At 50.0% G+C, this 12,914-nt stretch overlaps 1 protein-coding gene across 1 annotated transcript in view; it reads right to left on the minus strand.

The window, feature by feature from the left end:
* Positions 1-12,914, minus strand: part of ascc3 (activating signal cointegrator 1 complex subunit 3) — a 195,927-nt gene that overhangs the window by 81,975 nt on the left and 101,038 nt on the right. The window contains exon 14 of the mRNA XM_036538487.1: positions 595-729. Coding sequence (XP_036394380.1) covers positions 595-729 — 135 coding nt within the window. The remainder of the gene's footprint in view (positions 1-594; positions 730-12,914) is intronic.

The raw sequence follows: 12,914 nt of genomic DNA on the forward strand, positions 1-12,914 counted from the left end.
TGCCCCGGAGCCGGGGTGCGCGGGGGGGCGTGGGTTTGCGGGATCGAGAGGCGAAAGGCTCCGCGGCGACGTGCCCTATGATATTAAGACACGATATTAAGTTAGCGTTCTGCGCAAACCTCGTGGAAAAAAATTCAGTCTGCGGAGAGGGCTGGTGTGTTACCATCGGAGTCTCCCCCGTCAGTGTGGTCTTCACGCTGAGGCATGGTTCAGTGAACTGGCTGGTAGTGAAGGAATGCTGATATGTCACGAGGTTCAATCCCCATTACTGTAACATTACAGACAGAAACATGTGCTATTCGCCTACGAGCCCTCTACCTAACAACTAAGGGACTGAATTATGGACCCAGGTGTGTACATACCTATCATATTCAAAGGAAACGGCATCTAACATAAGACGTACTACCTTATCACTCCTGACGATACACACCCATCTATATTACACATTCTACTTGTGACTGAACATACCTGTCTATAATCTGTCTATATTATACTATACTATCTGTGACTGAACACACCTGCCCCCAGCACTTTCCAGCTGCAGCTGAAATGTCCAGCACACACGAGCATTCAAAGCACGCAGCTCGTCCTTACCTGCTTCTCACACTGGCCATAGTCGGGGCCCTGGTCCGGCAGGAAGAGCATTGACTCTCCACGGTTCTTGGCCATCTCGATCAGGCTCATGGCGGTCCTCACCGTGGAATTGCGGGCATGCACAAACACCATCACCTGCAACACGGGGGGGGATACCGAACACTCAGCAAGGAGCAAACATCACCTGATCATCCCAGTGAGGGATACCATCATCAGCAGAACCATGCGAATATTAAACACTCAAACACCACTGCCTGTCACACTGAGCAGATACCAAGTACTCAGCCTTTTACCAAATGCCCTTTCCCACAGCCTGTTTTACACTGTGCCCATTCATACAGCTGAGTATATTTAATGAAACGATTCCAGTTGAGCACATTGCTCGACAGCACAACGCTGGCGGCCCCCTAGGGGATCTGACCCTCAGAGCTTCTGGTTACCCACACCCTTCCTTAACATAATAGGCCCCCACCCCCTGGTGGCTAATTCCCTCCTGTCATCACTGCGGAAGGTCACTGCAGGCCCTCCAGTGCAAATCTGATAGAGGATTCGTGCTAGAAAGGGGAGCAATTTTCCTATTACAGCGAGGCAAGGCCGACCTTGCAAAACAGTCAATACTCAGACAAAAACAATCGATAGCAGAAATATAAGACAGTTATGAGATGAAAGAAAAGGAGCTCTCCCTCTCTCTCTCTCGTCCTATCTAAGTGCTGTAAGGTAATTGTACAGACAGCGGGGGCGTGGGGAGAGAGAGGGAGAGAGATAGATAGAGAGGGAGAGACCAACGCAAAAGAGAGGGGTCCTGCATGCGGTCACATGTTCCCTCAGGTTGTCTCTCTCTCTCTCTCCCTCTCTCCTTCAACCTTTGTGGTAGGCACAGAGGGCACTTTGCAAACGGCCGACGTGCCACAATTGATTGCGTTTATTTTGTGGGAGAGAGAGCAGCCGCCGCCTCCCCCCCGGCACTGTTCTCTGTGCTTCCCTGCACCGCGGAGCCTAAAAACCGCCTCTCGCAGTGCGTCACCTGCTAACCCCACCTGCTGATCCCGCTCGATAAAAAGACACAAATAAAAACAGAATCGCTCGCTCACACGCTTACGGGCTCCGTCACGGAGGAGAGGAAGCCTAAAAAGCGGAATCACTGGCCATCTTCCGACACAGACTGAAGACCCACCTCTTCAGACTGCTTCTCGGTTTCCACCTCCATCCCTGCCCCCCAACACCTGCTGCTTGTAGTACCTGCTGTTTATTTTATGTGCAGCATTGCAATGTGTTTTGGATTCAATGATCTAGGAACTATGGTAGACTATGTATGGTGGTATACTTGGCTTCCCTTGTCTAGTCAGGTTGTTAACACACAAATTAACTTGTGTTAGAGCTTTAATAGTGTTATCCTCACACTCACTGGACTGGGAGCGTTGTTAGCCTGGTCTGACACTGTTGCTCATTCATCTTGAATGGATACACTTAAGTTCTATTGCTCTGGAAGTCGCTCTGGGTAACAGCGTCTGCTAAATGACAATAATGTAATGTAATAATGTAAAAAGAAAATGCAAGAGCTGAATTCAGCGTGTAGATGCATCTTTTAACAGCTCACTTGTCCCAGCTCCTGGTTGTGTTTGCAGGTTTGATGCTGGCTGAGCGCAGATGAAGCCGAGGAGGACGAATCCCTGTATTACGGGAGCATGTGGACGGGCGCAATCGCACACATTTATCATGGTTTACACAGGTTTGTAATAATCAGTGCGGCTCTGGATAACTGATGAGGCACGGCCCTGGAAATTAATAGGGATTTAACAGGGATATGGAGAGTTCAATGAGATTAATATCATCTGATGGCGAAAGGTCAGGGCTTTAAAAATTACGCGCGCTGTGCGCGTGGGCGAGCGGGCGTGCGAGAACTAGCTCGTTGAGGAGCCCTGCACTCTTACACGCAATTGTGAGTCAGCCTGGACTGACTCCAGATCTACAAAGTAGCCACACACAGAATGGGCCTAGATCTACTGGCTCCAGATCTGTGCAGTTAAATGTTCTTCACATACTTAATCATATATGGTGTTAATATATCAAATTGCTAAACCTGGTGCCTCAACCTGTCACAATAAATTAAAAAAAAAAAACAAAAAACAATTGCACAAAAAATGCAACGGTTCAGCAATTTGTTTGCAGCTCAATTTTTAAGGATTCACGATTTTTTTTATTTTTTTTTTTTTTGCCAACAGCAACTTGATAGTTTCATTTGCTCAGTGCCAAGACTTAAAAAATGAGATCCTTCCGAAGGTTAAGAAACAACATGCATAATGTGTGACCCAGGAAACGTTCCACTCATGCTGTACTATATATCAACGCAGATTTCATAACATTTATATTAACGCACGAGATGAAACACCAGACAATGCAGACTCCTCCAGCTCTGCATCAATCAATGACCCACACTAGGCACAGAGTGAAAGAGTGGGAAGACAACATGTACACATCAGAGAGATGGTAGACAATCAATAAAACCTCACATCCCCTACGCAATAATGTCAGCTACGGCATCAAAACACGTCCGACTTCTGGGCCCGATGCATACGACTGCACTCGCTCTCTGGATCAATCGAAGCGTAGAAGCTCACCAACAGGGTGTCAGGGTAACCCCTCTAGTCAGGGGCGATAAAACACACAACCCCCTGGTGAGCAGGGATTAGTCCCAGGAGCTTAATCCTCAGATTTGCTACATTCACATGATTTTGCAAACTGCTAATCTGGGGGAAAAAAAGGTCTGATGTTTTGTTTTGTTTTGTCTCTTCTGTTGTTACCTAGAAACACAATAACTAGAGGCGTTTATCACAATCGTTTCGGGTCCACAGATAATTAGTGGCTAATTAATTCATGGCTGTGAGTCTGGAGACAGCCTTGAAAAACGCACGCGTCCTTGAGTGTCTGCCAGCAGGGTCTAACCGAGGTGACAGCGGCGGTCTGGGTCTCCCTGTGAATCAGGGACGAGAAACTCTCGCCGATTCTGCGGGAGAATCTCTCACAGCTGCCTTGTGCTCTGCAGATCCAGGCTGTTGGCGCCTCCTGCACTTCCATTATAGGAAATGTGGTGGAGTGAAACCAGGAAGGGGTAACCGCGGCCTCGTTCCCGAAAAGGAAGAACTGCGCTGCGCCCCGCCAGCCGCAGCGGGACCGTCAGGGGTCGGGCACTGATGATGTCACTGACTGCTGACAGCAGTCCTGGCGGATGAGGCCTGTTTCTTGGCCTCATAATCGTGTACCCGCACGCAGCAGCTTTGTGGGGGAGGGACCTGTGCTTAACTTCAGGTATCCACAAAAACCTGCTCCGCCCGCCAATAGCTGTTTGTTCCGCGAGGTGGGTGCAGATGTGTCCCTTTTCACTGCTTACCACAGAACTTCATTTCCTCCATGCAGATGGCAGGTGGGATGATGCAAGCGCCGCTCTGGCCTGATGGGACGAGGCATGTTTGCCGAAAGAGTTCTGAATACCTGTGCTTCATCGCAAATGCTCATTATCTCACTAATGCTTTCAGGGAAGGAGTTTCAGCAGTATAAACCCATGCAGGTGCGCATGCATACACACACACACACACACACACACACACACACACACACTCACATGCATGCATATTCACACACATGCATGCATGCACGCACACACACAGCAGCATAGCAGTGCGTATAACATGAACATTCAATCAGGCTGCAAATCATACAGAGACGGCAATGAAACAAAGCCTTATGTAGAAGGAGTGACAAACGCCATTCCCCCTCCGTTATTGTCCAGTAGATAACAAGGACCCGGGATCAGCCCATTTCTATTAGAATAAGGCGAGCTGAACGCCACGCAATTAATATCCGATGTGACCGAAGATTGCAAATAGCCTCGTATGAAGGGAGAAATAGGGGCCTTTGATGAAAGGTCATGCCTCTAAACTGGGCAAAGTGTGTTATTTTTCATTAGACAAATCCAGGAGGCAATTAGCGTGCTGGTGGCCGAGCGCGCGGGAGCTGATCAGTCTTAAGAGGGTTAATTTGCACTGTGGTGGAGTCGTGTATTTCAGCGGCCCACCTATGCATGTTAAATTATGCAGATGAGAAAGGAGAAAGTCATTTGGAATCGGGAGAAGAGGTTCCACACTCACAGGCTGTGTAATTAGAGCTCGTCTCTGCATCTCAAACACTGAGTTTATAATACTGCTGCGGGGCCAGGCGCAACACCTACCGCCCCCCAAATACACACACGCACGCACGCACGCACGCAAGCTGAACCCTCAGACAGACACACGAAACGCACAACTACAGCATGCACGCACACCACACACACGCACATGCACACGCACGACACACACAAGTACAGCACACACGCACACCACATCACAGCACAGCACACCACACACACATACACGCACACGCGCACACATACACACACACACGTAGGGTCTACACGGTCTAAACATCCATACGTGCATACACGCACGCACTCACCACACACATACATACACACACACAAGACACCAGCTCCAATGCAAAAGACCCACAGAGCACTAGGAATATGAACCAGTCGCAATTAAAAGAAATTAAGAAACACCCTCAACAGAAAGGAGGCCCAGTCAGCTTGCGGAGCCTGAGATAACTCCCAAACCACACTGTGTGGTGCTAGAGGAAGTAAAAGAAGATGCAGAGGGGGAAAGAGTGCTTTTCTGTTCCTTTCTGTTAATGAGCGGGAGGAGTGTCTGGCCCAGTCTGTCAGCCTGGGTTTGTTCCCTGAACAGTAGCCACGCAACACTCTGGCTGGGATCGGGATGCTGGCTTGGCCGTCATTCCCTGGAAGCAGGTTCGAGACATACGCACAGATTCGATGGCAAACGCTTTAATGAACATCTGTGGTGAGTTGAGGTTATTTGGGTTGGGGGGGCGAACCTCAGTCCTGAAGCCAGCTGTGCAGTCCACTACAGCTCCATGAGGGTTGGCAGGGGGGGGGGGGGGTGTGCTCACCCCGTTTGGGTAAACATCTGCTACCTCTTCAGCCTCATCTGCCACCCATTAGCTCGCTGTCTCTGGCCTAACAGCCGGGGCCGTACTCCTGACCCTGCTCTGACCGCACCGGAACCAAACCTGTTTCCGACCCGCACAAATAACAGCATCTCTCATCCTGCTGACCGTATAAATAGCAAACCCATTTCCAACACCGCATTAATCAGAGCTGCGGTTTCACAGCAACCACCTCGCCAGTGAGACTACAGGAGCTGGCAGTTCATTTCATCAGCTCACTCAATGCCGGAGAGATGCTTCTATCCGCTGTTACCAGAGCTGCATTTTTTAGTATCCAGAGTATCCTAATGTCCTAATGAATGCACTTCAGATTAATAGCGTCTTATAAACCCCTGTGGGCTGATACCATGGTGTGCAAGATAGCTAAATTAAAAAAAATCAATCACTCAATCAATAAAAAAATCAATCACTCAATCAATCAATCAATCAATCAATCAATCAATAAACCAACCAACCAATCGTAATTGGTCAGCTATACCTCAATGCTATTTTCAATGGTGGGGTGCTTTTGACTGGTACCTGTGAATGCCTGTTCAGCTGGGCAGAACCCATATTTTCAACACAGGCCTCTAGGAAATCACCACCATGAAAACATTTCACTGACTACACAGACCAGTACAGAACTGCCTGTTCAATTTTTGCAGTGTGGCTCCCACCTCAGACCAAATCTGCCACTTAAAATATATCATTAATTTAGCAAAGTGGTCACAAAAACTGCGTCTGGAGACGGCCACTGGACTGACTACACCCACAGTCAAACAATTACGGCCACAAATTGCACAGGTGAAGTTATTTTTCCGCTTCATTGTTTGTGTCGACAGGTAACAGTACAGGTTTACACGATTGCTTTTTCGGTTTTATTCGTGAATCAGATCAGATCACAGAAAAGTGAGAAACCCCGATCACGCTCGGCGGCGCCACAGATCTATCCATCACCGAGTGAAAACACAACAGCCCATCCATCGCGCCAGGAGAGGGCCGCCTCCGCCCGATCGATAAACAGCCATACAGGAATTTATTTGTCTAAATGGAGTTTTTGTTGAGAGGTGCTTATCTGCATGGGAGTGAATGAATCTGCGGTTTGCTTTCTGGAGTTCGAGGGCTAAATCTGCGACCGCTATCTCCTTCTGGTGGGGGGTGGGGGGTGGGGGGGGGGGGGGGGGGGGGGGGGGGGGGGGGGGGGGGGGGGGGGTGGCGGCTACTGATGGATAATAGCCTCCCTTGTTAGTTCAAGAATCAGAGGAGAGAATTCTGGAGGCGATCCGTCACGTGCGAATGCACCACTCTCCAGCTCTCGACAGCGACTCAAAATCGGACGCCCAACACCCCCCCCACACCAGCACTCTGACCTGATGAGTTCTGTCCATAATTACCCCCCCTGCGATCGATATGGCAACATTATTCCAATGAGCAATAGTGGCACTTTGACTCAATGCCTGTCTCCCTGCTCTCTCGGGTTATTCTCACCCAGCATGTGCACACCAGCAGGGTTTGGTTATGATTTACATACTCTCACACTGACTGTTGGCACGTTCTCCCTCACGCCCGACCACACGCATTTCTCCTCAGTTACTACGGCCTGCCATGAGGCGGCTGCCTCTCCCCCTGTTCCCCTTCTGTGTCCCAGGCTGCCCCCTGCAGGAAACACACCAGCAGCGATCTCTCAGCAACAGGTGCACGAGCTGTACTGTACAGCCAGGAGTTAACACCCAGTCACGTGTACATCGTTAACCACAAACCATAACCACAACCATGTTGCTATAAACCAAAACAAGATAAAGTTTTTCCTTCAATGTCTGTCAATCACAACTTTCAAGTAATCCATTTCTGTTTTTTATTAATGCAATGACTAGGCCAAAGCCTTTTCATTGGAATGATGTATACAAAAAAAAACCTTGTGAAAGAGATCCAAATGATTGCCACAGTTATCGTTCAAAGTCGTTTTTTATACACATCATTGTGGTCTGACTGGCTCGGTCCATTCCGACTTCAATTAGCGCATTTTATCCTTCTATTTATTGTTGCAGTTATCCTTAGTGGTGTGAGTCACTAGAGGCTGCCACCCACCTGTCTATATGGGAATGAATGAGAATATTTCATCACCACAGGTGAATCAAAAGCGTACAGTGAAGCAGCACGGTAACCGTCAGGTCAAACATCAAATGATATACCCTTCGTGGGGGGGGGGGATCGCAGGTGCTCCGATCCACAGAGACTCGTATCTCCACAAAACGCAGAGACAGCTGGGTTGGAATAGCCAATGAAAATGTGCCTTTCGAGGAATTAGCTGTGTACACAGTCTTTCATCCCCCTTTCAAGAATCTCAAAGCGCTTTAGACTGAAGAGGGGGAGGGCGGCTCACCTCAAGCACCACAAACGTGTAGCACAGAATGCCACATGTAGCTGTAGCATGAAACAACTCCATTTACAACAGATGTAAATGAGAGAAATAGCGACGACGCTGTAGGAGCAGAATAAAAATCACCCAAGCCGGCAGAAATGGAATCCCCGAAGTATAATGAACCCGATGTCCTACTGGAACACCTCTTACACTGAGTGAGATATAGCATAAAGGGTCTGACACACAGCAGTGGCCCCTGAGTCATGAGGAGGGGGCTACTCTCACATCTAACTGAAAGGCCATCTCAACCCCTCTTCCCAACCCGTCCCCTGGGGACGAGCGTGGCATCGATCGAGCGTCAGAGATCCCACGAACGCATGACGGCCAGATCGGCTCTCAAATGTTGTCACAGCTCTCAAAACACACCCCTATGTCTCTCTCTTTATTTCTGTTTCTCTCCTTGTCCTCTCAGATTGAATGTTTTAGCAGGGCAGGAATCACTTGTAGTGTTGTGAGAGTATTATGTGTGAAATACAAAGGTGAATATACATGTGAACGTACACGCTCATCTCTCTCTCTCTTTCTCTGTTTCCGTTTCAAATTGAAACATGTTCTCCTGCGTTGCTGAGGCAAAACCAGTGCCTCCCTCTGCTGACAAGGCCCGCATGCCGCGGCTTCGTGTGTAACAGAGCCGACGTTCGTGTCTGCACGTCTGCGCATCAGCGCGTCCAAGCAACCGCACCTCTACATGTCTGCGCACAGAGGGGAAGGAGCCCCGGCCCGCGCAATCGGCACTCCTCCTTTACCAGCTCTTTTGCAGCAATGCACCACATATGTATGCGCCTCTTCCTAATTACCAATTAACAGCAGACTAATTAAAAGCAAGCCGAACTATTTAAAATAATTAACCAAATAATGCCAGTTCTGTCAATTCAAATATAAATGAAGGTACTTCAGTCTACTTACATAATCTTGTCAATAAGATAACAACTGGACAGGAATACTAATACTAGTGTAGTAAGTCTACAGGAGGGTAACAGGAGCCTTGGAGGAAGGTCACGTGTGCAGCCTGGTAACATCAACAGCAGTATAATTATATGAAGTCCCATGAATTCCAAACACATGTGAGTACAACCTGTCAAAGGAAAAGAGCAGGATGAGAGAGTTTGGCTTTCGTAACAGTTTACATTACAATGGATGAGAATCTTTACAATAACGTATGTAAATGTACACTGTGATACACATCACTTACTATATGAAAAACTCACAGCACATTGCAACTTCAAAGGTGCGCTTAAGTAGTATTTGCACAATAATTAATTACACGCATACCAGTGCAAGGTAAATGCACTGCAATGTAAAGTGTGTAACGATAACAATGACATGTGGCCTAATGGTCACTTAGTGCAGGGTGAGAGAGGTCAGGCCAGGGTCGTGCCCTGGACAGGTCTGGAGAACATGTATCAGCTTCACCTTTGGTGCTCGAAACGGAGCGCGTTTAATTGCACAGCGGGTGAAGCCATGGGGGGTCCCATACGCTCAAGGGATGGCACGTGCGGCCACCCGCTCATTCATCACAGAGGACCACAACGTCGAACACAGCGACAGAAACTCCAGCGCACAGCCAGCCCTCTGAAGGATGTGGGGCAAGCCGCGCAAGTGAGACCTCCAAACGGCTAATCCCCGGAGTCTAACGTGGAGCTACACCACATTTCCACTGTGAATTTCACCAAGCAAAACGCAGCCAGGTTGCGTAAAAACCAACAAACAAACAAAAAAAATCTATAAACAGATCGAACAGGGGCGCACTGGAATTAGGAGAAACGGACGTGACCTCTCCGAGCGGACTCGCACCCGCGTGGAAATATGGCGGTGGAAGCGTTTCCTACGTTTGCAGCCTCTTGGCATGCTCGCCGTCCGCTGGGGATAAGCGGCGCTGCTTGTAGAAGGATCAAAAACGGGCTGAGCTCGCCTCCGTGAAGAACAGCCCCTGGGCTGACACGCGAGCAGGCCCAAAGAACCTCCGCTGAGAGGCGTGTGATACTCCCCCCCCCCTCCCCGTACAAGCACCCGCCGCCACCCTGCTCTGGTCACTTCCCGCAGTGCCCGATTCAAAAGAAGAGAAAGGGACAAAAAAAGAAAAAAATGTGGTGATTTGCTATTAATTAATTAATTCGTTCCCCCCCCCGCCCCCTCCCTCTGTTGCCCCGGGCGCCAAGTAGCGTGATAAATGTCTGGAAACCAGGAAGTGCTGCGCCGTGCGACTCCGGACTGCAGATTACACAGCCCGGAGTTATGAAGCGCGCTATTCTCTCCTCTCTCTCTCCACAAGGACCCGCCGAGACTTCCCCAGCAAATGTTATTTATTAAATCGTTTTTATCTGAGGGAGAGAGAGAACGCCGCGGCGGAAAGCGCTGTCGACGGTTACCGCTGGCTCCTAAGCTTATTAAAGTTCCGTCTGCCTTCTGCCTGCCATCCTGAGACCCAGCTGAGGTGTGTGTGTGTGTGTGTGTGTGTGTGTGTGTGTGTGTTGGGGGGGGGGGGGGGGGGGGGGGGCGGGTCATAAAGGGATTCCATCCATCAAAATCGCAGATGAAATTAATATCTGTCAGAGCCACTTCTGACAATTTAATATTGCGCTCTGAGAGAAGGATCCCCGCTGTAATGCCTCTGCTGTGCGCTTTGTTACTGCGTGTGCAATTGCGCGCACGTGTGTGTGTGCGTGTGTGTGTGTGTGTGTAACAGGCGCATCACCTGACAACACCCGCCTACTCGCCACCAACCAGCACACGAGGAATACTCATATTAAATAACATTAATACAGACAAATACTGACATCTACAAAACTGTGAGTGAGGGCCGAGAGCATGCACAGGCATGGTGATTAGAGACAAACAGTTCTTTTTTTCCCAGCAGTATGGTTCTGCTGGGTCCCACTGGTAACATTACGCAGTGAATATATCTAATGTGTAGCGTAGTGGTAAGAAGCGGGGCTTGTAACTGACAGGTTGCTGGTTCGGTTCCCCGCCGGGGCACTGCTGTTGTAACCCTTGGGAAAGCTACCTAACCCACAACTGCCTCAATAAATAGCCCGCTGTATAAATGGATAACAAGTTAAAAACTGAAACCCATGCAAGTCGCTCTGGATATGAGCGTCTGCTAAATGGCGATAATGTAAGATAATGTAATGGCCCTTCACACAGCCAGGCGTCCTCTTCACGGTGTGAGCGAAAAGCAAACAGGGACAGCTAAGTGGGACGCGACCCTCGACCCAGGCATTTCCTGGGGTCGGCGGAGACTCGGCCTCTCGCCGTTTATTCGCTCGCGCTCGGACGGCGACGTTTCCGACCGGCCAGCCGCTCCCATCAGCGATGCAGATCCACAGGATCTGCCGTCCAGCCTGCTTCTCTCTCATCATCTGCCACTCCAATGAACAAAGCCGTCTGCATTCTCATCCTGCTCAGCTCGGAGCAGGCGGGAGAGAGAGGGAGGGAAGGAGAGAGAGAGGGAGAGAGAGGGATGGAAGGAGAGAGAGAGGGAGGGAGGGAGAGAGAAAGGGAGGGAGGGAGGGAGGGAGAGAGAGAGAGGGAAGGAGAGAGAGAGAGGGAGGGAAGGAGAGAGAGGGAGGGAAGGAGAGAGAGAGAGGGAAGGAGAGAGAGAGAGGGAGGGAGGGAGAGAGAGGGAGGGAGGGAGAGAGAGGGAGGGAGGGAGGGAGGGAGGGAAGGAGAGAGAGAGGGAGGGAGGGAAATAATGAAAGGGAGATAGACAGACAGACAGAGAGGGAGAGATGCTTACAGCAGCAGAGGGGAGTGCATTTGTAAATGCATGATCCAACCCTGGGTGGGGCAGTGGAGCTGTGCACCGATGCTCTACCCTTCACCCCTCTACCAGGGTTATTAAGCCAATTATTGAACAGCCGCAGTAGCTACCCAGCTGTATTAACACTCATTTTGTAACAATCTGAATGAGGGCAGCTGCTATGCAAATACAGTAAATGGAAAGTAATGAAGTAAAGTAACAAGAGAGAGAGAGAGAGAGAGAGAGGGATGGGGACAGACAGAGAGCTGAAGTCAGGGTTTACTCCATTAGCCGAGTTATATCATTTACTTAGGACCTTGCCGGAACTTGTCTCCCTCTGTTGGGTGAGGGGGGTGAGATCGGAATGAGGATCACATCCAGGGGTTTGTCCATATTCTGGGGGGGGGGGGGGGGGGGGGGGCTCCAGAATGGGCTCTTCGCTGTTCACTTTAAGCAGAGTACGGAGGCAGGCATTTTGAGCTCATTAGCTCGAACAGATGGATCCACAATCTAAAGGGATGAATCACCAACTTTAAATTTCCCAGAAGTCCGAGCGGTTCGGGGAGGAGCGGTGTGGGGGTGTCGAGGGCGCCCGCGCAGGAGGTGGACCTCCTCCATCTGTCGGCCCCTGCCGAAAAACCTGGCTCCGCAGCCGGGTGCACGCCGCCCGTGTGAACCAGCGTATGGTCCGGCTCGCCCTCCTGACTGACAGACGGGAAACGGCCGCAGTCAAGCCGAAAACACACAGACATCTCCCGGCTTCTCACTGGCCACATCTCCGGTCTGCTTCTAAAGCGCTAAGGCAGACGTCCATCCGAGCAGTGCTCTGTACCCACAACTGCCCTCGGTCGACCCCACGTCTCGCCAGGGGCGGCATTTTATAGATATCCCCTTATTCAGCCAGAAAATCCACCCCCCACAACAAAAACCCTCTCAGACTTGCTTTGGTAAATATCCATTTTGTGCAAGTGAGTGATGCGTAAAATTACCAGCTTTGAAAGTCACCCTGGATGAGAGCGTCAACCGAGCAAAAAAATGCTGCAGCTCGGAGAGCGGCCGTGTTCTGGCCCGGCCTCTGCGGCTTCACGCGCTAACTGCGCTACACGGGCTTACTGGCTGTGAAAT

This window comes from Megalops cyprinoides, chromosome 10, assembly GCF_013368585.1.
Source record: "Megalops cyprinoides isolate fMegCyp1 chromosome 10, fMegCyp1.pri, whole genome shotgun sequence".
Taxonomy (NCBI): domain Eukaryota; kingdom Metazoa; phylum Chordata; class Actinopteri; order Elopiformes; family Megalopidae; genus Megalops; species Megalops cyprinoides.